This window comes from Bactrocera dorsalis, chromosome 2 (assembly GCF_023373825.1).
Source record: "Bactrocera dorsalis isolate Fly_Bdor chromosome 2, ASM2337382v1, whole genome shotgun sequence".
Classification (NCBI taxonomy): domain Eukaryota; kingdom Metazoa; phylum Arthropoda; class Insecta; order Diptera; family Tephritidae; genus Bactrocera; species Bactrocera dorsalis.
The window spans coordinates 2,710,355-2,730,000 of NC_064304.1; the positions used below are offsets into that span (position 1 = coordinate 2,710,355).

Consider the following 19,646-nt stretch of genomic DNA (forward strand, 5'->3'; position numbering starts at 1 on the left):
TATTTTGATGGGTATTCATATGAATACAAAGTAGTCGTTGCAATTACTTTATATGAAATCTAATATCGGAAACATAACCACGAATAAAATTTTTTTTCACATATTGTTGTTATTGCACAGAAATTAAAAATATACCTCATTGAATTTAAAATGCATAACTTAATTAGCTTTAATATATTATCTTTTTAATGTAAATTTAAATGCACTTAAAAAAATCAAGCAATTATGTCAAAATATTGTAAACTTAAAGTTTATGCTAAAAAATAGTAAAATATGTTTTTTTCTCATCTTAAAATCCATATTATTTGAAATATACTTGTAGTGCTGTTCTCATGTAGATTTAGTCATGGTATCGGCGGACGTAAAACCAAAACCGCTGAGTGTATAGTGTTTACTTTTAATGATATGCACCACTTGCTGCATTGGGAAGATGAATGAACCGTATAGTCAAAATTTGTATGAAAATATTCCGAAATACTAACCATAACCAGTTTAATTAGGAAAACAGCAAAAGTCAAAAAGTTTATGCTAATTAAAGCCGTCTCTGGAGGGAAGTTAAGATTTGATTCTCCTAATATACCGCGTCTGCGGCGCATGTGAACCTTGGGTGTCCAAATCATACTGAATTGATCCTCTGTTATGATTAAAGAAAAAACAATACATGAATATGATGAAACCAAATTAAGTTACAATGTCCAATTAGGTATGTATATCGCTTGCTTACTGGTAGAGTGACATAACTCAGAAATTCGAATCTTTAAGGACTTTTTGCATTTTTTGAATTAACGTCACTCTTCCATTAAGCAAACGACATTTATTTTTACCTATCAAATGCATCATTTTATTTTTCAAACGCTTCAATTTATTAAGTTTCTGTTCGAATGTTAATTTTGATTGTTTGACCCATCTGCTCCGCACAGTTTTTAGAAAGTTTATAAATCCTCGAAGCGTTGGATATTGTACACCTTTTATGACGTGGGACAACATGTTGGTATTTTCTACATTAGAACTTCTTTCATCGCTTTCATCTGCATTTTCCTCAACGAGCATTTCCTCGCTATGCTTAGTTTCATTTGGTACTTGTTCAACCGTGGCTTCAGCTCTTTCTTCTTTTAGCTTTGCTGCTAATTGCTTTTCTGTGCTTTTAATACTTGGTATTCCTGTTGGTCCGTCAGGCTGGCCTTTAGTTTCTAACAATTTCGAAGCTGGATCAAGCATTTTTCTCAATGCCTCCACGTCTTTGGCATTACTGAAGCGTTCACGTTGATATTCCAACCATTCTGGGCTGGGCGTCGTTGCAGGCTCAGCATTATGCGGTTGAAGGTCCTTACGGGATTCCGCGTATGCACTGTGAAAATAACGATTTATTGTGCAAAGCAGAATCAAATAACCACTCAAATTTAAATTTAGCATGTTGATTGGACTAAAGCTCTTGTAGTTATGAATGATGAGAAGTATATGATTAGAATCTGAATCTGAAATTATTCGTTGTTTGTGGCTGCGTTGAGCGCATTTCACGCATTTTGAGTTTTATTATGTTACATGGTGGTATTTTTAAGAATGTCAACCGTTGCATGCGAATGCACCACTAACGGTTCGGTTATTTAATTAAGAGCCGCATATCTGTAAACAGCATTGGCCATATATTTAGTAACACATTATGTTTGAATTTTCACAACTTGCAAACGTCTCCGATTAAATTCTAGCAGATGCTCAACAGATGTTTCTTGTACTATTATTTCAGGCAAGTCTCCAATTAATGTCTACGCATTATACTCAGTGAATTTCGGCCATTTTACTGTAAATTTAATATTTAAAAATGACAAGTAATTAAAAGTAGAAAGTGGAACAGACAGTGTGACTTTTGTCCATTAATTGTAGAATATATGTACCATTTCTTTTCTGAATTTCCGAATTAATCTTACAAAACGACAAACAATTACATTTTGCTTAATTGCAAATATCCAATATTTATTTCGAAAAATAAATATGCGCATCATACTAATAACACATTATATCATAAGACCGATCTTAGCGATCGTAATAATTGTACATAGAGTATATAGCATAGAGTCTATAATTTTTATTTTTATTTATTATGTTGGTATTATCTAACCCTTTATGGGTTTGGTGTATAGAATTGTGGAGAAAAAATTTAGCACTATGGTTCAGTTGTTGTAAGCATTTGTAATTTATTTGCCGTTATTTGGCGTCATCAGTAATATTTAAATGTATGTATTTATTTATAAGTATATTTTAATTAGTTTCTTTTAATTTCTTTTTTATTCTATGTTAAGTAAAAGTCAATTACAATTCCATACGAAAATCGAGTAAGGTACGGTTTAGAGGAAAATTATATATATATATATGTATATATGTATGTATGTACATTTACAGTTACAGTGCATAATGCTCCATTGCCGAAAATGTGTCTTAATCTAAGGAAATAAAAACGAGTGAGACAAATATTTTTAGAATAATAAATTTTACCGACAACTAACGGTATAATGTATAATCAAGCTACATAGAATCCAGTTCTTCAGGTAAAATAATTATTTAATTGGCTTAGCACACGCTTTCGGAATTAGAGCAATATGTCCTTCCACATAGCCCACAATTGTAAATACTCGCATAATTCGTTCATTCGACTTTTTGTTCATTTGTTAGTTATAGATAAATTTGTAAAGAAACAAATTCGCCTATTGGGCACTTCAGAGAATTTTTTATATATGTACGTACTATGTGTGTGTATATGTAGTAGTTGTAGTTAGTTTAGTAATTTCTATAAATATTCACTAAAAATTCTTATGCTTTCATGGCTTTTTCTAAGGATTTTCAAATTGGACTTCTTATTCACACACATTTAATTTATGTAACTACTTTGTTCGTCTGTGTATGTATATGTGTTTGTATATAAATCTCATTTCACATTCCGACACAGATGACCGCGCATCCATTTGATGGCCTTATCACCGATAGCTTCCACCTTTGGCGTGTTGGGTAAACTGCGGCAGCCACAAGCTTCAGCATCGATATGCTGGTGTTGTTGTGGTTGTTGTTCTATGGATGACTTTTGACGTTGGCGTGGTCGTTGTTGCTCACCGACTGACAATTGTGTAAATTGTTCTTGGTGTTTGTCCTCTTCTTGCACTTTGTCTTCGTGGTTTGCTTGCTGCGTGTCGGCATCATCGGTCGCTGCATCAGCAGGTCACATGTCACCGCTGCTGGCCCATCGTATGTCGTCCGCCTCATGCGTTAGATAACGTGTGCCCACCTGGCCCTCCAAATTGCGCAAGTCTCGATAGGTTTGCTTGTCTTGCAGCCAATAGTGCTGTAGACTTTTGTCGACCGTGTAGCGCTTCCGCTGCTTAACCTGCAGCAGATTGTTGATGAGATCGATGGCTGAGAGATGAAGAAAGTATTAAATAATTAAGGAGAATTAATATATAATTAATTGGAAAGAGCTTAGTCTACATACCATTAGAGGAGATCTCCTTCCATGGATTTGGTGGATACATGAATGCGGCATTTTGGATTTGATCGTTTATATCCTCCTCCTCGTTGAAGGGGAAAGTGCCGCTCAAACTGACGTAAATTATAACGCCAACACTCCACATATCCAGTGAGCGGTTGTAGCCTTTGTTGCGCAACACCTCAGGCGCTACTCACCTAGGTAGGCTGGTGTTCCCACAACTGAGCGCCTAAATGATTTCTCGCCAATAATTCTGGCATAACCGAAATCACACAGTTTGACTTGTGGAAATTCGGCGTCGGAGGAGAGCAAGACATTTTCCGGCTTCAAGTCACAATGCACAATATTTTTGCTATGCAAGTGCTTTAGCGCTATGAGTATCTGTGTTATAAGGAATTTCGTTACTCGTTCACTGAGCCGTCCGCGCTCGTGCGAGAGTATCATCTCCAACATATCACCCTTAAGCTTTTCCATCACGACAAATATGCGTTCCGGCGTCTCGAACATGCGCTCCAAATTCACAACACCACAATGTGAAATGTTCTGCAAGAAAAAAAATCTTTATTATACTAAAATATTTAATGGAAAGCACTAAATTTGCATAAAAGCCGTAAATACGTTCAGAAAAGAGAGGCAGGTACTTTTAAAATACCGACTTTCGAATCAGACTTTATTGATTTTCGTAACTAACCTGCAATATGGCAACTTCATTTTTGAGTTGTGCTTCCTGCTTGGTGGGAAACCGCAACTTGTCAATCACTTTAATGGCCACTTCGCGTTTGGTTTTCTTGTGAACACCACCGTAAACGACGCCGAATTGACCCGAACCAAGTACTTCATCCGGGAATATCTGATACAGCTGTCCCATATCCTGTACGTTTTCCTCAGACTCGCAGCATTCTGTGGACAAACCAAACCAAACTTTGTAGTAAATGCGTAAAAGCTCTTGTCTAAGCGGCTGGACTTACGTGTATTTGTTACATGCATATACGCCTGTCGGATGATTGTCTCCCAGCTCTTGGCAATGTCGGAACCGATTCCGCTGTCTGACGGTGGCAGTCTTACCGCTTGCTCTTCACGTATGCCCACCAATGGATCTTGGCCCACATAATAGCTGATCGTAGCGGTCTTAAGTTCGAAGCAATAGTTGTTGTCTACGCGTAAATCACGATTTGTGTCTATACCTTGGATTTCCGAGAGCGGTATATCTTTGTGATATTTACTACCCTGTTCCGAGAGGAATAGAGTCAGCGTTAGCGTCTTCGAATCCAAGCGCCAATAGTGTCGTTTCACTGTTTTATCCAAGCTGGTATAATGAACTAGCCAACCCTCTTTGATGGCTTGGCCGCCACGTTTCTTTGTGTGCTTCACAGATTGTACAATACGCATTAATGGTATATTGGCACTGGGCGATGACGAGGAGCTCGATTGCTCCGATTGGCCATCAATTGACTGACCTTCGCCGGCGCTACGACCATCCGTGCTACCGACCAGCCCATTAACCAGTTCCGGTGGCGAATTGTGTGCATTCGTTGTGGTCTTTGGCACCCCTGTACGTGCGGATTTTGCGCCAGCAGTCGCTGTGCCATACCTTTGAGCCGCGCTACCCATATAGCCACCACTAGCACTTGGCGACGGATTGTCTTCGAAATCACTGTCATCGAACTCTTCGCGAAAGAAGTTGTCACCAGCCTTCGCTGCATGCCCATGTGTGGGCGTGTTGTCCGCATAATCGTTGGCTTGTAACTGTCGCTCTCCGGTACAGTCGTGTGGCACTTTGTCTAAACACTTCTTATGCGCATTGTATTGACAATCCTTACATTGCAGACCTTGCTTAAACAGACCCTTCAGCAGTTTCTTGCAGTATTGACACACAGTCGGTATGCCATAAGTGTGGACCATGAAGGTGTGCGGAATGCGTATTTTCTCGGCGTAAGCAAACGTGGGTGTGTACATAGAAATGTTGGCGCCGAGGCAATGATTGCTGCCATGGGTGCCATTACGGCTGCTTGAGGACGGTGAGCGACTGTGGCTGCGATAATGCGGAACACTCTAAAGGAGTGGGGAAAAGTGGAGGGAAATAAGGAATTGTAAGTTAATTAGAACAAAGATCTTGTGTTTTTAAGCTTCAATAAGTGATCTGGCGTAGAGTATTTACGATTGCAAAAATAAAACGATAAATCAAAAGGCAACGGATAAATTGAATGTTCATATCTTTATTCAGTTTTTTTGAAAAGTTCGTATAAAATGTCTTTGTTTATATTATATAATATTGAATAATAAAAAGTATAAAATAATTATTTGTAAATGCTCTAAACCAGATCGCAGTAGAGTAATCTTCCCAATGATCTCTTTCGTGATATGTCATAGCTATAAGAGAGTATTTAATTGTATTCTAAACTACCCCACACCAACTAGAAACTAACAGTATATATTAAATTACAAATTAAACCATTTTTACAATGTTAACGGGAATGTTTTCAAGGCTTTCAATTTGATATTTAGTTTAGTCTTTAAGTGTTATTCTACTAAGCTTTCGACTGCTTTCTGTGGTTCGCTACTAGTGCTCTCAGCTAACAGTCTAATTCTTAATTATATCGCTCATCAGATCTGACATTCGCTTTACCAGTGAGCTGCCGCCATCGCTTCGCGCCTGGTCTTCGTTCGAGATTAGTGATTGTGTTGAGCCACCCGAAGGACTGCGTGGTGGCTGTAGGGCCGACGAACGTCTCGAGGTGGAATCATTCGGGCGACTGCAATTGTTGGGTATTTTCACCACACAGCGTTTGTGGTAGTTTTGGCCGCAACCTGTTGAGCAGGAGAAATATGTTTAAAGGTATTCTGTATTTTTTGTAAAAACAACGAGCTCACCATCACATTTGAGTCCTTGGCGCACCAAGCCAAATAACATTTCTCCACAGAAATCACAAAATGTTGGCGCTTTGTACGAATGTACATTGAGCGTGTGTGGCTTTAGCGTTGGCATTTCCGATGTGGGATACAAAATGGCTGTGTGAGTTAGGAAAAGGACACATGACAATCAATCGTTCGTTTCGCAAAAGTTGAAACTTTTAATCTATTCAAATAACTGTACTTACGGCTGGCTGTCAGTACAATTTCTACCAAAGTCTCGTCGACTACTTCCGAAGCCGAGTTGATAATATGCAGGACATTTGGACTGTTGTAGTCATGACGGAAGAGTAGTACACGCTCCGGTAAATGTGTCAAACCACTGTCGGGTATCTGAAAAACAAAAATTATAATGATAATAATGAGTGAGAAACGTTAAATGCAGTTGTGTAGGTTTAAGTTCGGTCTGGCCGAATATAGGATATTTTAGGAAGGAATATGGCGTTAAAACTCAATTTTTGGACCAATTCATATTATAAAGGGTGATTTTTTAAGAGCTTGATAACTTTTTTAAAAAAAAAAACGCATAAAATTTGCAAAATCTCATCGGTTCTTTATTTGAAACGTTAGATTGGTTCATGACATTTACTTTTTGAAGATAATTTCATTTAAATGTTGACCGCGGCTGCGTCTTAGGTGGTCCATTCGGAAAGTCCAATTTTGGGCAACTTTTTCGAGCATTTCGGCCGGAATAGCCCGAATTTCTTCGGAAATGTTGTCTTCCAAAGCTGGAATAGTTGCTGGCTTCTTTCTGTAGACTTTAGACTTGACGTAGCCCCACAAAAAATAGTCTAAAGGCGTTAAATCGCATGATCTTGGTGGCCAACTTACGGGTCCATTTCTTGAGATGAATTGTTGTCCGAAGTTTTCCCTCAAAATGGCCATAGAATCGCGAGCTGTGTGGCATGTAGCGCCATCTTGTTGAAATCACATGTCAACCAAGTTCAGTTCTTCCATTTTTGGCAACAAAAAGTTTGTTAGCATCGAACGATAGCGATCGCCATTCACCGTAACGTTGCGTCCAACAGCATCTTTGAAAAAATACGGTCCAATGATTCCACCAGCGTACAAACCACACCAAACAGTGCATTTTTCGGGATGCATGGGCAGTTCTTGAACGGCTTCTGGTTGCTCTTGACCCCAAATGCGGCAATTTTGCTTATTTACGTAGCCATTCAACCAGAAATGAGCCTCATCGCTGAACAAAACACGCGCGCGAAACACATTTCGAACCGAACACTGATTTTGGTAATAAAATTCAATGATTTGCAAGCGTTGCTCGTTAGTAAGTCTATTCATGATGAAATGTCAAAGCATACTGAGCATCTTTCTCTTTGACACCATGTCTGAAATCCCACGTGATCTGTCAAATACTAATGCATGAAAATCCTAACCTCAAAAAAATCACCCGTTATATAGCGTATTGAGATATTCCGCACTTTACCGATAAGTTCAGTAAAAACTTAATTATATTAGGACAACGTTTTCAGGTATACAGTCCACCGAAAATATGGAGAAAAACACTATCCCAAATTTTGATGAAGGCTTGGCTAGCTATAAATTTAGGTTTGTCCCGCTCCGTATATACATAAGTATGTATGTCGTTGTTAAAACGGCTACTTAGTCACCGTTAATGTGGTAAGGTTCAGATAAGTTGTCATCAAGGTCCTCCAAGAGGTGGTTAGAATCATGCGAAGACTCGTTGCATGCTGAACAGATATTTGGTACGACGAGGTCGATTCTCGATAAGTAAGAGTTTACAGTATCCAGAACGGAGCTACGAAAGCGTTATTCTCGATTCTGACGGCGACTCGAGATCGTTGTCTGCAATGGGTGGTGGTTTGACTTTAAGTACGTCATTCACTGAGAGGGAGTCGGAGAAGGTGTTTATGGCCCACTGTGAATGGCGGCCAGTGCATGTCTGGGGTTATTTGCGTCCGAAGTCTGGTCGGCATATTGTCGTATGTTGTCGACGTAGTTAAGGAAGAACCTTTTGATGTTCCTAGGAGACGGTTTCGCTTCAAGCAGGCGACTGCAAATATTGTTTCTACGACAACATCCGTGTAGAAACTGTTGGACATCAAGAGGCATTCCGTTATAGTCCGAAGTGCAGTGCTCTAGCATGTCTGCATCCAAGCGACCGTATTGGAGCGACGTGAAGGTTAAAGACCGGCCGGCCGATTGTCTTGTATGTTGCCAACAACGTTTCTTTTTCTTTTCGCCATGTGCCGCCGGCTAGAACTTGAGGATATTGTTGAAGTGAAGGAGCACAGGCTACATATTTCTAATATATTGACAAAGTGCGACTAATTTTATATGAGAGTCCAACCAAATGGCTTATTTTACTGAGCACTAATGTCTTTTTGTCGTGTAAAGGCCGATAAACCGGAGCCATACTCCTATTTGCAGAAGAACAAGTAATCAGGTAAAAATAAATCATTTAGGTAATTCCTCTTTTGTCACCCTTAAGAACATGTGTAGGTAAAGTTAAGAGTCTTTTTACTACAATTTGTAACGCGACGCATTTACTAAGTAAATACTACATATAAATACCGTTAAAAAATTGTGAGTATTACGGAGCCAGTGACTCCATTAGCAGCATTTAATCACTATAACCCATTATTAATAAGGGTCCCACGCAATGCTCAATTTCACCTAAACTATCATAATATATGTACATACATACATATGTATATATGTATGCAGGTCGTCTGAATACTTGATATCAAACCAAATAGGTGCATTTATCCCCCGTCCATTCATCGTATATGATAGTTTTCCACTGGAACTCACGCGTAAATAAATAAGCCTTCCCATTTGGATAAGTGCAACAACATTGCGAGTCCGTCAACATGTGACATTGCTACAAAAATCCCCACGTCATTTCTAATTATGATATTACTTTGATGATATGCAATATTCAGACCGCATTCCGCGTTTATCCGAATCGAAATTAATATTAAAAGCGAATGCTACTCCCACACACACTTATCTATTTATCAGACTTCTGTATATATACCATATATTATATAATATGTATGATCAGACTCAAGTATTTATGTTTGTATGCGTGTGTACCATATCCCCCGTCATAAATAATTGAATGTGTAGCAAATCGAATTAAATACATTGAGGAAAGGTCGGCTGCGTATTGCGAAAGTCAGTGGTGGCGAAATGTTCGTGGACGTCCGGCAAATATGTTGTAATAAAATTAGTGCGTGGCAATTAATGTGCGGAGGGCATGTGACACCCGCGATAAGACGGTCAAACTAGAGGGCGACGTCCATAAGGGCTTGTTGGCCTGCTTGGAGTGTGACGGAGAAGAGACGGTCGTATAGGGGCCAGATATTTTCCTATATAGATTATACTGTGATCTATGTACATACAGGGTTTGTTCGGAAAGTAATAAGACTGATTTTCTGGACTTCGAAGCGTGCGTGCACCGACTGGATTCGGTAGAGGCCGTTCCTAGCTATAGAACGAGTTGCTGCTCAGTTGTCTCCGAGCGCCTAGAGACTCAAGGCAAACATTTTCGCGCAACGTGTTTCTGTGAGTGGTACAAGCCGAAAATGTGTTCGACAGAGCAGAGGCACGCGATAAAATTCTGTGTGAAGCTCGATAAAACTGCGACAGAGGCGTTTGATATGATCAAGCAGGCTTACCCAGATGTTTCTTTAGCGAGACAAAGAGGCAGTCTTCCGAGTGGCACACGCTGGCGTATCCTCGGCCAAAAAAGAGAAGAATGAGCAAATACAAAATGAAAACGATGCTCAGTGTCTTTTTTGAAATCCAAATCATGGTTCACCATGAATTTGTTCCTCCTGGATAAACCCTCAACGCTAAGTTTTACGTGGAAGTCCTCAAGAGACTCAGAGTCAAGAGACGAAGGGTCAATCGGGTCGGACAAGATATTGCAGTCGATTGGAAGTTGCACCATGACAACGCCCGGCTTACACCAGCTTAACATTTTTCCTTCCATACGAAGTCCGAGATATGTAAAAGCTGAGCTGAGGGATCCAAGTAATTTCTGAATACTAAATTACTTGTGAAATTATTGCATTTAAGGGCTTAGGGCTTGTAATTTATAGGTCGCAGGGAATATACATACATATACACATACATATTATGTACAATGAATATTCGCAAAAGCACACACAGAACGTACAAAATATTTCTGTAAATATTTTATGTTCCTACGTGTTCGATTTATGGCAGCACATAAATACAGCGCCAGCATGGGGAGATGAACACTCGTGTTGCGAAATTTATTTGCCACCCATAAACATTATATACGAAGCCATGAAATATTTATGCTGCAACTGAGCTCCTCGAAAATTAAATGCTTTGTCAAATGCTGCTTCATCATCTTTTCAAGCATAAATGATGACTTTGAGACAAGCCAGGAGGTAAAACGGCAAATAATGGAGTATAAAAAATGTGCACATGCACACACGTACATTAAGAAGATAAGATAGGGCTTATACTCACCTCCGCTCATAGCATTCAACAATAACCTAATGAGTTTAATTATAACATTACGGCAAATATTAATAATCTATCAGCAACACTCTAAGGACTTCAGTTTGTCGCCACGCACATTCATATGTCTGCGAAAGTGGAAGTAGCAATTTAACCCAAAGGTGTGGTTTTTGAGACAAGTCTGATCGTCAACTTTATGAAAATTTTAACTCGATACCAAATTACATGCTACGTATAGCCCATGGTCGGTTGGGCAAATACCGGCGAAACGAACTCACCTTTGTATTGATAAATTCACATGCTAAGTCCTTAAGCGACTTCAGCGTCAAACTGCTGGCGGCCACAGAGACAGCATCGCGCAAACTGCCAAATTGAAAGAGGAAAGTCACCTCGGGGCCTTCCATAATAACGGGCACTCCAGCGCCCGCCCCAGCACCGACACCAAAACCACTACCGCCGGCAACAAAATTGGGGGCGTTGTTATGGTTGTTGGTGCTATTGAAGTGTTGTCTGTAGTGCGCCAGTGCAACTGTGAATACTTTTCCTGTGCCACAACAATAATGTATGAACTGAGATTAGCCTGATGCTTCGGCTTGACTGGTAAATGTACTTCCTCTGTCCTCCGTTTCTTTGTACTTGTGTCGGTGTATTAGTGAATGAATTTTTCTTCTGTGGGTGGGCCTGTTGCGTAGCAAGTCTTTTTGGGCGTATAACCGTTCAGTATGACCGCTTTAAGTGGTTAAGTGGATGGCTTGTTTCAATGAATGACCCAAATAAACAACTGTACTGGACTGGACTGGTCGTTGTCTGTTGGAAGATAATGCTTTGGCGGCGGCTCCACTTCCCTGAAGTTAGGTTGGTTAGTGCTGCTTATATATTTTGCCGTTGTTTGCTGTTGCTTTCCAAATATTTACTTCGCTTGATTTATGAATTTCCCTAAAAGAGAAGAAATAAACCGTATTTTCATATTAGTTACGCAGTTAATGGTGTAAGGGGTGGTATTGGTTAGGGACGCAGAAAGTATGTATGTATATATAATACATGAGTATTTGTGGTTTCGGGTGTAAAGAGTCATGGAATTATTTTTATTGGAAAGTATTCTGATACACGTTATGAAGCTATAGTTCACTTTAAATATATAGTTCCGAGTTGAAATCCGGTTGAGAACCTGCCTGTCTGAGCAAGCTGTAACTTGAGTAAAAATTAAAATATCCTATTGGGACATGTATGTCCTATATATATTATTTGTAGGATGTTATCATTAGGCACTTGAGAAGTACAGTCCTCTCCCGACGAACCAAACTCTACAAGCCCCGTATTCTGCTATTTGGCTCAAAGGAATGGACGATGATAACATCTGATGAGTCGGCGTTACGAGTTTTCGAGAGAAAATTTCTGCGAAAGATTTATGATCCTTTGCGCATTGGCAACGGCGAATACCGCATTCGATGGAACGTTGAGCTGTTCGATATATACGACGACGTTAACATAGTTCAGGAAATTAAGAGACAGCGGCTACCCGGGTTAGGTCATGACGTCCGAATGGATGAAAAAACTCCAGCCCTGAGAGTATTCCAAGCAGTACCCGCCGGGGGAGGCAGTGGAAGATCTCCACTCCATCGGAAAGACAAGGTGGTGAAGGACTTGGATCCACTTGGAATCTTCAATTGACATCAAACAGCGAAAAGGAAAAACGACTGGCGCGCTGTTGCACCGCGTAGGCGGTGTCAACGCCAACAAAGAAGAAGAAGAATGAAACTTTCGTGTTCCTTGGCAAAAAAGTAAGGATGAGTTCATGGTTGGGCAAATTCAAACAAAAACTTCCCATATAACACAATTTGAAATTCCATCTGATCCTTCATCAAGAACCATTCAATGTTTGCGAATAAAGCTTTGCACAAATAGAACCCTCAAGATGTTTCATCTTACGGCCAAAAATTGTCGAAATCGAACTGTAACTGTTCAAGAATATCTGGGATCCACATACATATGTATGTACATATTTGACGTATGGCTGACTTTTTATTGAATATGTCTACATATATTTGGGGAAACTGTTTTTAGATAATAAAAATTGCGTCAGAAATAGGTTGAATCTGATCAATACTTCCCTTAGCTCCCATAAATGTACTTAATATAAAGATTTTCGAACTTCCAGTTGACCTTTCATCACATATTGGCCAATGTGCCAGTTTGATATAAGGTTTTGCCAGCACCTACATATGTGTAAGTATTTGTTGTAGTTGTTATAGAGGCTGTATTATTCACCGTTCCCATGAACGTAACCGGATTTTTATCCGTCCAAGTACTGTCAACTCGGCATAATTCTGCCGATACAACAACAACATGTGTAAGTATTTCACCCCCTTTGATCCTTGCAAGTTACAAGAGTATAAAATGTTCGGTTACCCCAGAACTTAGCCCTTCCTTACTTGTTAGTGTGTCTATTAGTTAAATAAAAATATTTTTAAATTGGCATGGTCCAACGAAATATTTTTAATTTAATTCTGTCATTTTGTATAATTTGCCATTAATCCTTTTTGCCTATTGAATAACCGAAGCTAATTAACAATTTACAGAAATTTTCGATTTAGCTCGTTATAACGCTTTTGATACGGGCAAGTCTATTTGGCAAATTTCATCATATACATGGATATGTGTGTATACATATGTATGTGTGTATGTATTTAAGTAGCTTTAAGCTAGCGTTTATTGATCACATTCTCTTGCCATACTCTCGTTGCTATTTAAAAATTCCGCCAAACGAATAAAACAGGTAAATTCCAATCTCCGGCTTGATGACTAAGTCACTTGTAGCCGGTATACAAATTGAATACCAATGTGTTACTCATACAGATATACAAACAATGAATGTACATTTATTTTTATTTATGCTCGACTTATATATATACATACATACATACATATGTATGTAATTACTTTTTAGAAAATTGCCAGTATCTCGAATACGCTACGAATATTTCAACTTTTGATCTATAAACCTCAGACGGCTCCCAGGCGACCATGGTTTCTTTAACCGCAGAACTTTAGTTATAAATATATAAACATACATACCTATGTTGCAAAACCACAAGTATAAATATGTATGTGTGTACGCAAGTTAGTTGTGTGCTTCGCAGACATCTTCTAAGGAATGATAAAAAATTACTACAAACAAACTGAGTGATTGTCTAAGAAACACAAAAGTGCGTATGAATAAAAATAAACATGTTTTAATCCGGTATGTAAACTAGTCCCGATGGCACAAGTTCGAAAGTAAACGACTTTCTCTTCGATCTTTCTCGCTTCATCTCTGCAAGGGGCTTGACATTCCCCCCACTAAATCCACAGCAACCATATTCACGAACTGAACGAAATAGTACAGACTGTATATTAATAATATAGTCGGTGAAGTTCAAATTCCGACTGCGATTGACCCTTAGACTTTAGGTGTTTCATTCTGACTCCCTTGTTTCCTGGGCCCTTTGTTAAATGGCTTCGATGACAACCAACCTGAACCTTACACCCAAACAGGAACTAGATTAAATGTAGCATTTAAATAATAAATCTATTGTATTTATTTATTTTTACAAATAATATTGGAGTTACATTTATTTTAATTAGCGGTATAACTTAAAATCTTTATTTTAGGAAGCATTTTATTAAGAACATTTAAATAAATCGTACATTACTTTACATTAGCGTCGAGAATATATTATTTGGGCTGGTAGTTGTTCCTGGATGGACTATTTGAATCAATGCCATTTGGTATTTGGTTTTCTTTGTCAGTGTGCATTCTACTAATAAAATTCTTTTCGATAATATTACTCCGCATTGAATTAGTTCTGCGTATATTGCTTGCGTTCTTAGGAGGGGTATTTAGGAATACACCTTCAAATATTGTCTCGAGGCTATTATAACGGCTTAGGCTTTCTCTTCTTTCTTCATTATCAGCTGGTGGACTTATCAATGCGTTGATTTCGTGGAGAGCAACAAAATCCGTATTTTGGCAGGCATTAGGTGTAGAATCATCATCTACCTGCGGAAGACGCGTCGGTGTTTGTAAATCTTCTGCGTTGCTGTCTATCGGCGAAGGTGTACGGCCAAGCGGTGATATAAGCCTGATTTCAAATGCTGGAAGCTCATCATCGATAAGAAGTGCATCTAAATCTCGCTCAATTGATAATGAGAATGACAGATCACTTTCACTTGACACTGAGGATTGAGAACACTGAAGGCGGGAAGTATTTATTTCGGATGCAGATAACTCCATGCTTTTATCATTTGGTCTTGCATCACTTTCCGTGAGAGATTTTCTTATCATTTCAACTTTTACTTCTGTAAATATTTATAAACTGATTTATCAACAGTTCTCCGCAAGACTAAAAAAACAAATATTTTGAAATCGAAATGTAGAACTGTCAAATATCACACTTTCGTTGTCACTGTATGATTACAGTGTTGCCATACCCACTAAACGCGAGTATCTTTGAGTTATGTATTTGTTCATGTGTAATAACTTTGGTTTTGGCAAGCTGCCGACTAGTAAGAGAAAAGTTGCTCACTGTGTATTCTTTTTTTACAGTCTTTTCTTTTTGAAATTGTTTGAATGGTTTGCAATGCGTTCAGTTTCAAATGGAAATTTATATAGAAATTTGAATTTTGTTATACATTTTTGGAATGTAATAAGTAAATATGGCGAATAAGGATAAAAATTAGCATTTAAAGAATACCGCATAAATGAAGTACAAAATTTTGAGATATATATGTGAAAAAGAAAGGCAAGTTGACAACCAAGATTAAACAGCTGATCATGTAGCTTCAAAGATGACATGAATTTGTCGGGAACGTGAATATTTCGTTTCATTCATGGATTTGTATCTAGATGAAAATAGACCAATCTATTACATTATTAATTTCGTGCAAAATTTTAAAAAAAATTATGGCTGTTTCCATGGCGAGCTGCAATTTTGACAAGTAGTTCGTCTGACCAATTTGAGAGCAAGTTCTTGATCGTAGAACTGCAGTGTTAAGGTAGGAATTTTCTTTTAAAATGGCGCTACGGGAAATTCCTTTAAACATAACATAGTAAGGACCATTTTCTCAATGTGGGGTTAATATTACTCTATACCGCTGGTGGCTTTAGCTGACAGAACCGTTTTCACCAAGTTGTGGTTTCGTTACCTACATATAGTTTGATTATTGTGAATACTTAAGGAAAATAGTTGACAAAATTTTCACTGTGAACATGAAAAACTGTTGATACCTCATGAGCTATGTATATGCATGTTCAGACGAAGACTATTTTTGCCGCCCAAACCGGTTTTCTTAGCCGAAAAGACGATAAGGACAAAGAGACCGTGCCGCTCATGCGCGGGTAGCATTCTTTGTGTTATCTGTCGTAACAGCTCGCTATAACGTAGTTTTTGAATATTTACCTAATACCATGTTCAGACCGAAAATTTAAAAGATTAGATTACATTTAATCTTTTCATAACCCAACAGTGTTCTCACTGCCGTTAGAAAGATCGAAAAAACAGCTGTTATTGTCATTCATGAAGTCACATATCTTAATATTTATCAAAAGAAAAGATTGTCATATAGTATTTTGAAATAAAAGCCGTCTTTTTTCAAATGTTTTCCATATAATAGAAATAGTAAATGCATTTTTTCATTTGTTAAGTCGATTTTCAAGTGAAATTAGATTCATTGCTATAAAATAAATGTGTTTGTTTACATTTTTTCCCTTTGTAGTGTCTAAATCAGCTGTGATAATGTAACAGATTTTCAATGCTGACAAGTAGATGGCGCAATGATTTGTAACTGTCATTTTTGTATGGCGAAATCTTGATAAATTTATAAGATTAGTGGGATAAACCATTCAACAGCCAAATCGTGTGATTAAGTATCGGTCTGAACATAGTATTACATTCAGAAATTTAATGTTATAATTTTTTTATGTAAAAAGGATAAAAGGATTTATGTAAAAAATTATCATTATTATTAATAGATAATGTGCGAGAAAATAATCCTCATCTGAGGTCCTTCTAAGCTTATAGATTTTACAACTGCCAGCTGTTATTTCATGATCTGGTTAGACACTAACCCTTCTTTCCGTAAAGTTTATCAGATTTAATTGCCAGAGGGTTGCAAAGCAGATATTGAGAAAACCATTTTCAACATATTCCCGATAAAGCTCTGGTTAAACGCTTAACCAGATATTGAAAAACGATCCCTTATTATTAAATCGATATCTCAAATAATTCTTGAGATTCATGCCTTCAAAGTGTAGTCATTCTGTTTAATCAGCTCGATTAGTTTATTCTTAATGTGTTTTTTTGGAAACAAACCAAATTTTTTCAGTGTTCTTATTATAGTTCTGCACAAAATGACATAGCAGTCGAAGTAAATACGACCAAAGATTTTTGTAAAATTAATTTTTTTTTAAAACGCCGTCAGTTTGCCAAGTATTTTATTTGTGTTTCGACCGTAGGTCATCTTTTCATTGGGTGAAAGATGATCTGAACCCCTTCGTTCCATTTTCCAGAATAGTTTTTGGCTTTTAAAAGGAAAACTTCAGCAAAGCCCTTCAAGTCCATCAGAATTTCTTTAATTCTCTTGTGAAAAAACCTTATATACATACATACATCCCCATTATAAAGCGTTATATGTATCCGCGAAACCGCTCTTCATTAAGCTCCTCTCCATAAAAGTTTATTAACACCGAGTGCCATTTAACCACTAAATCGACCTTGGCTTTAAAGCACTTGTGACCCGCGTTCAAACGTTGAAACTCTCAAACCAAAATGAATAGGCAATGTCGTTCACGGCACCAAAGTCAACACACAAAAGAATGCCCTAAATAAGGCAGTTAACAGCATACCACACAAAGTAATTTAACTGGAAAAGTACAAAGAAAAAAAGTAAAATAAAATTGCTAAGCGGACAGTGCGCTAGACCATGAAACGGGCGGTTGAAGAGTTGAGCAGCCGCATTGAGAAGAACCAACAAAGAGCAAACCAAATGTAAGTAAACCAAAAAAATTATCACAAACAGCTTTCTAAATTTTTAAGTAGGTGTATCGATGGATAATGCGAGGTTGTTGCTGTTGCTGTGTCTGTTGCGGCTGCTGGCGGTGACTGCTCTTGAAAGGTAAAACCAGAGCAACGAGACGCGCTGTGCTTGTAATTACGCAGACAGTGCTTGAGTGTAAGTGCGGGGCTCAGTTTTCAATTGAATCACAGCTCTCCAGCCGCAAAGCAGAGCAAGAGTTTGGCGCTGTGGCTTTCCGTTTGCGGATATAAAGCGCACTAGCTGATCGGCTGCTACTCGTAAGGGCAAGAGTTATACGACACGCGAAAAGTTTCAGACCACTCACACATACTTACATGTATGGAACAACTTGCTAGCGCTGCAAAAGGGCGCACTGTTGACAGAAGCAGCAATTAAAATACCTTCTAGTGTTGCGTACAATGTTTCTCCGTGTCTGCAACGCTTCTCATTCGCATTCTGGTGTCCACATTTGGCGTCTGGTGACTTAATGTGGAACGCAAAAAATGTCAGCCAACTCATGAACTGTGAAAAGTTCGCACAAGAATAGCGAAAAGTTGAGCGAAAAGAAGAGAAGTTAAAGCCAAAACTTACAAAAAGCAATATAATATAATACAAATACAATGAAGTTGGAGCAAAGAATTTGACATATACTATATACTATAAGTTGGATGATGTTAGAGATGGCGAGATTTGCGCCATAAAATTGAGCAGAACAAAAGCAAATTATATACTCACATAAAAAGATACATTATATTCAGTTGTATCCCAATAGGACGAGATGAAGTCGATTTTTACTAAGCAATATTATATAGTACTATATATCAATAATAATTGCATGCTTGGCATAGAATCAACAGGAATAGGATGCGCAGGAACAAGAAGAACCAAACCCTATGACCAACCAATCTTTTCCTTCTGTTAGCCTGTTTTTTCTGGATATTCTTCTTAGGTTGTGGTTCGAGCTAATATCAACACTATATTTTATATGCAAGGAAGTAAGACAGTAAGCGACAAGGCGACTCCCTATCGTGCGACTTCTTCAATTTGCTGCTGGAGAACATAATTCGAGCTGCAGAACTTATACGAGCAGGTACAATCTTCTATAAGAGTGGACAGCTGCTGGCGTACGCCGATGATATATATCATCGGCCTCAATATCCGCGCCGTTAGTTCTACAGACTGGATAAGGAAGCGAAGTAAATGGGTCTGATAGTGAATGACGAACAAATACCAAACTCTACAAGTTACTCATCATTCCCCACCTGCTATGTGTTGCAATGATGACAACATCTGATGAGTCCGGGTTACGGGTTTTCGAGAGAAAGGTTCTGCGGAAGATTTATGGTCCTTTGCGCATTGGCCGCGGCAAACACCTCTTTCAATGGAACGATGATCTGTATAAGATATACGACGACATTGACATAATTCAGCGAATTAAGAGACAGCGGCTACGGTGACTAGGTAGTGAAGTTTTATTTGTCGAGAGATTAGAAAATTTAAATTTCAACAAAACTGTGGACGTTGGCACTTCGAAAAACTGCTTGTGTTTTATCCAACGCTGTCCTACTGGGTATGTTTTAAGATTCATATCTAACCTCACAACACTTTTCAGCACTTAGAATTTTAACGACAGATTCGGAGCGCCAATAAAACGCTTAGCATGAGACAATAACAATTGTTGTTACCCGAATCGATTTAAATATATTGGCAATGGCAAGCAGCTCAATTTTAA

The 19,646-nt window shown here is 38.3% G+C and overlaps 3 protein-coding genes across 3 annotated transcripts in view; all 3 read right to left on the reverse strand.

Annotated features, from left to right (window-relative positions):
* Positions 1-114: 114 nt before the first annotated feature.
* On the reverse strand, positions 115-1,881 carry LOC115066199 (uncharacterized). The gene is made up of 3 exons (XM_029550420.2): positions 825-1,881; positions 483-634; positions 115-417 (listed from the first exon to the last, which is right to left on the reverse strand). The coding sequence occupies exons 1-3, from the start codon at positions 1,411-1,413 to the stop codon at positions 331-333; spliced, it is 828 nt and encodes a 275-aa protein (XP_029406280.2). The 5' UTR covers positions 1,414-1,881; the 3' UTR covers positions 115-330.
* Positions 1,882-1,939: 58 nt separating this feature from the next.
* Positions 1,940-19,646, reverse strand: part of LOC105226785 (serine/threonine-protein kinase D3) — a 28,589-nt gene continuing 10,882 nt past the window's right edge. Inside the window, 9 exon segments of the mRNA XM_049448642.1 lie at positions 1,940-3,402; positions 3,479-3,662; positions 3,665-4,015; positions 4,164-4,372; positions 4,441-5,524; positions 6,099-6,280; positions 6,344-6,481; positions 6,571-6,715; positions 11,140-11,797. Coding sequence (XP_049304599.1) covers positions 3,209-3,402; positions 3,479-3,662; positions 3,665-4,015; positions 4,164-4,372; positions 4,441-5,524; positions 6,099-6,280; positions 6,344-6,481; positions 6,571-6,715; positions 11,140-11,265 — 2,613 coding nt within the window. The 5' untranslated portion in view covers positions 11,266-11,797 and the 3' untranslated portion in view covers positions 1,940-3,208.
* On the reverse strand, positions 14,411-15,403 carry LOC105226784 (uncharacterized). Its single transcript, XM_011205830.4, has one exon. The coding sequence runs from the start codon at positions 15,183-15,185 to the stop codon at positions 14,577-14,579; it is 609 nt and encodes a 202-aa protein (XP_011204132.2). The 5' UTR covers positions 15,186-15,403; the 3' UTR covers positions 14,411-14,576.

Bases quoted from the DNA above. Each gene is read 5' to 3' on its own strand.
- LOC115066199 (XM_029550420.2), bottom strand. From the start codon at position 1,413: ATGCTAAATTTAAATTTGAGTGGTTATTTGATTCTGCTTTGCACAATA. The intron at 635-824 runs GTAAAAATAAAT...TAATCATAACAG, and splicing joins TAAAATGATGCATTTGATAG to AGGATCAATTCAGTATGATT. The intron at 418-482 runs GTTAGTATTTCG...TTCCCAATGCAG, and splicing joins TCCTAATTAAACTGGTTATG to CAAGTGGTGCATATCATTAA.
- LOC105226784 (XM_011205830.4), bottom strand. From the start codon at position 15,185: ATGATAAGAAAATCTCTCACGGAAAGTGATGCAAGACCAAATGATAAA.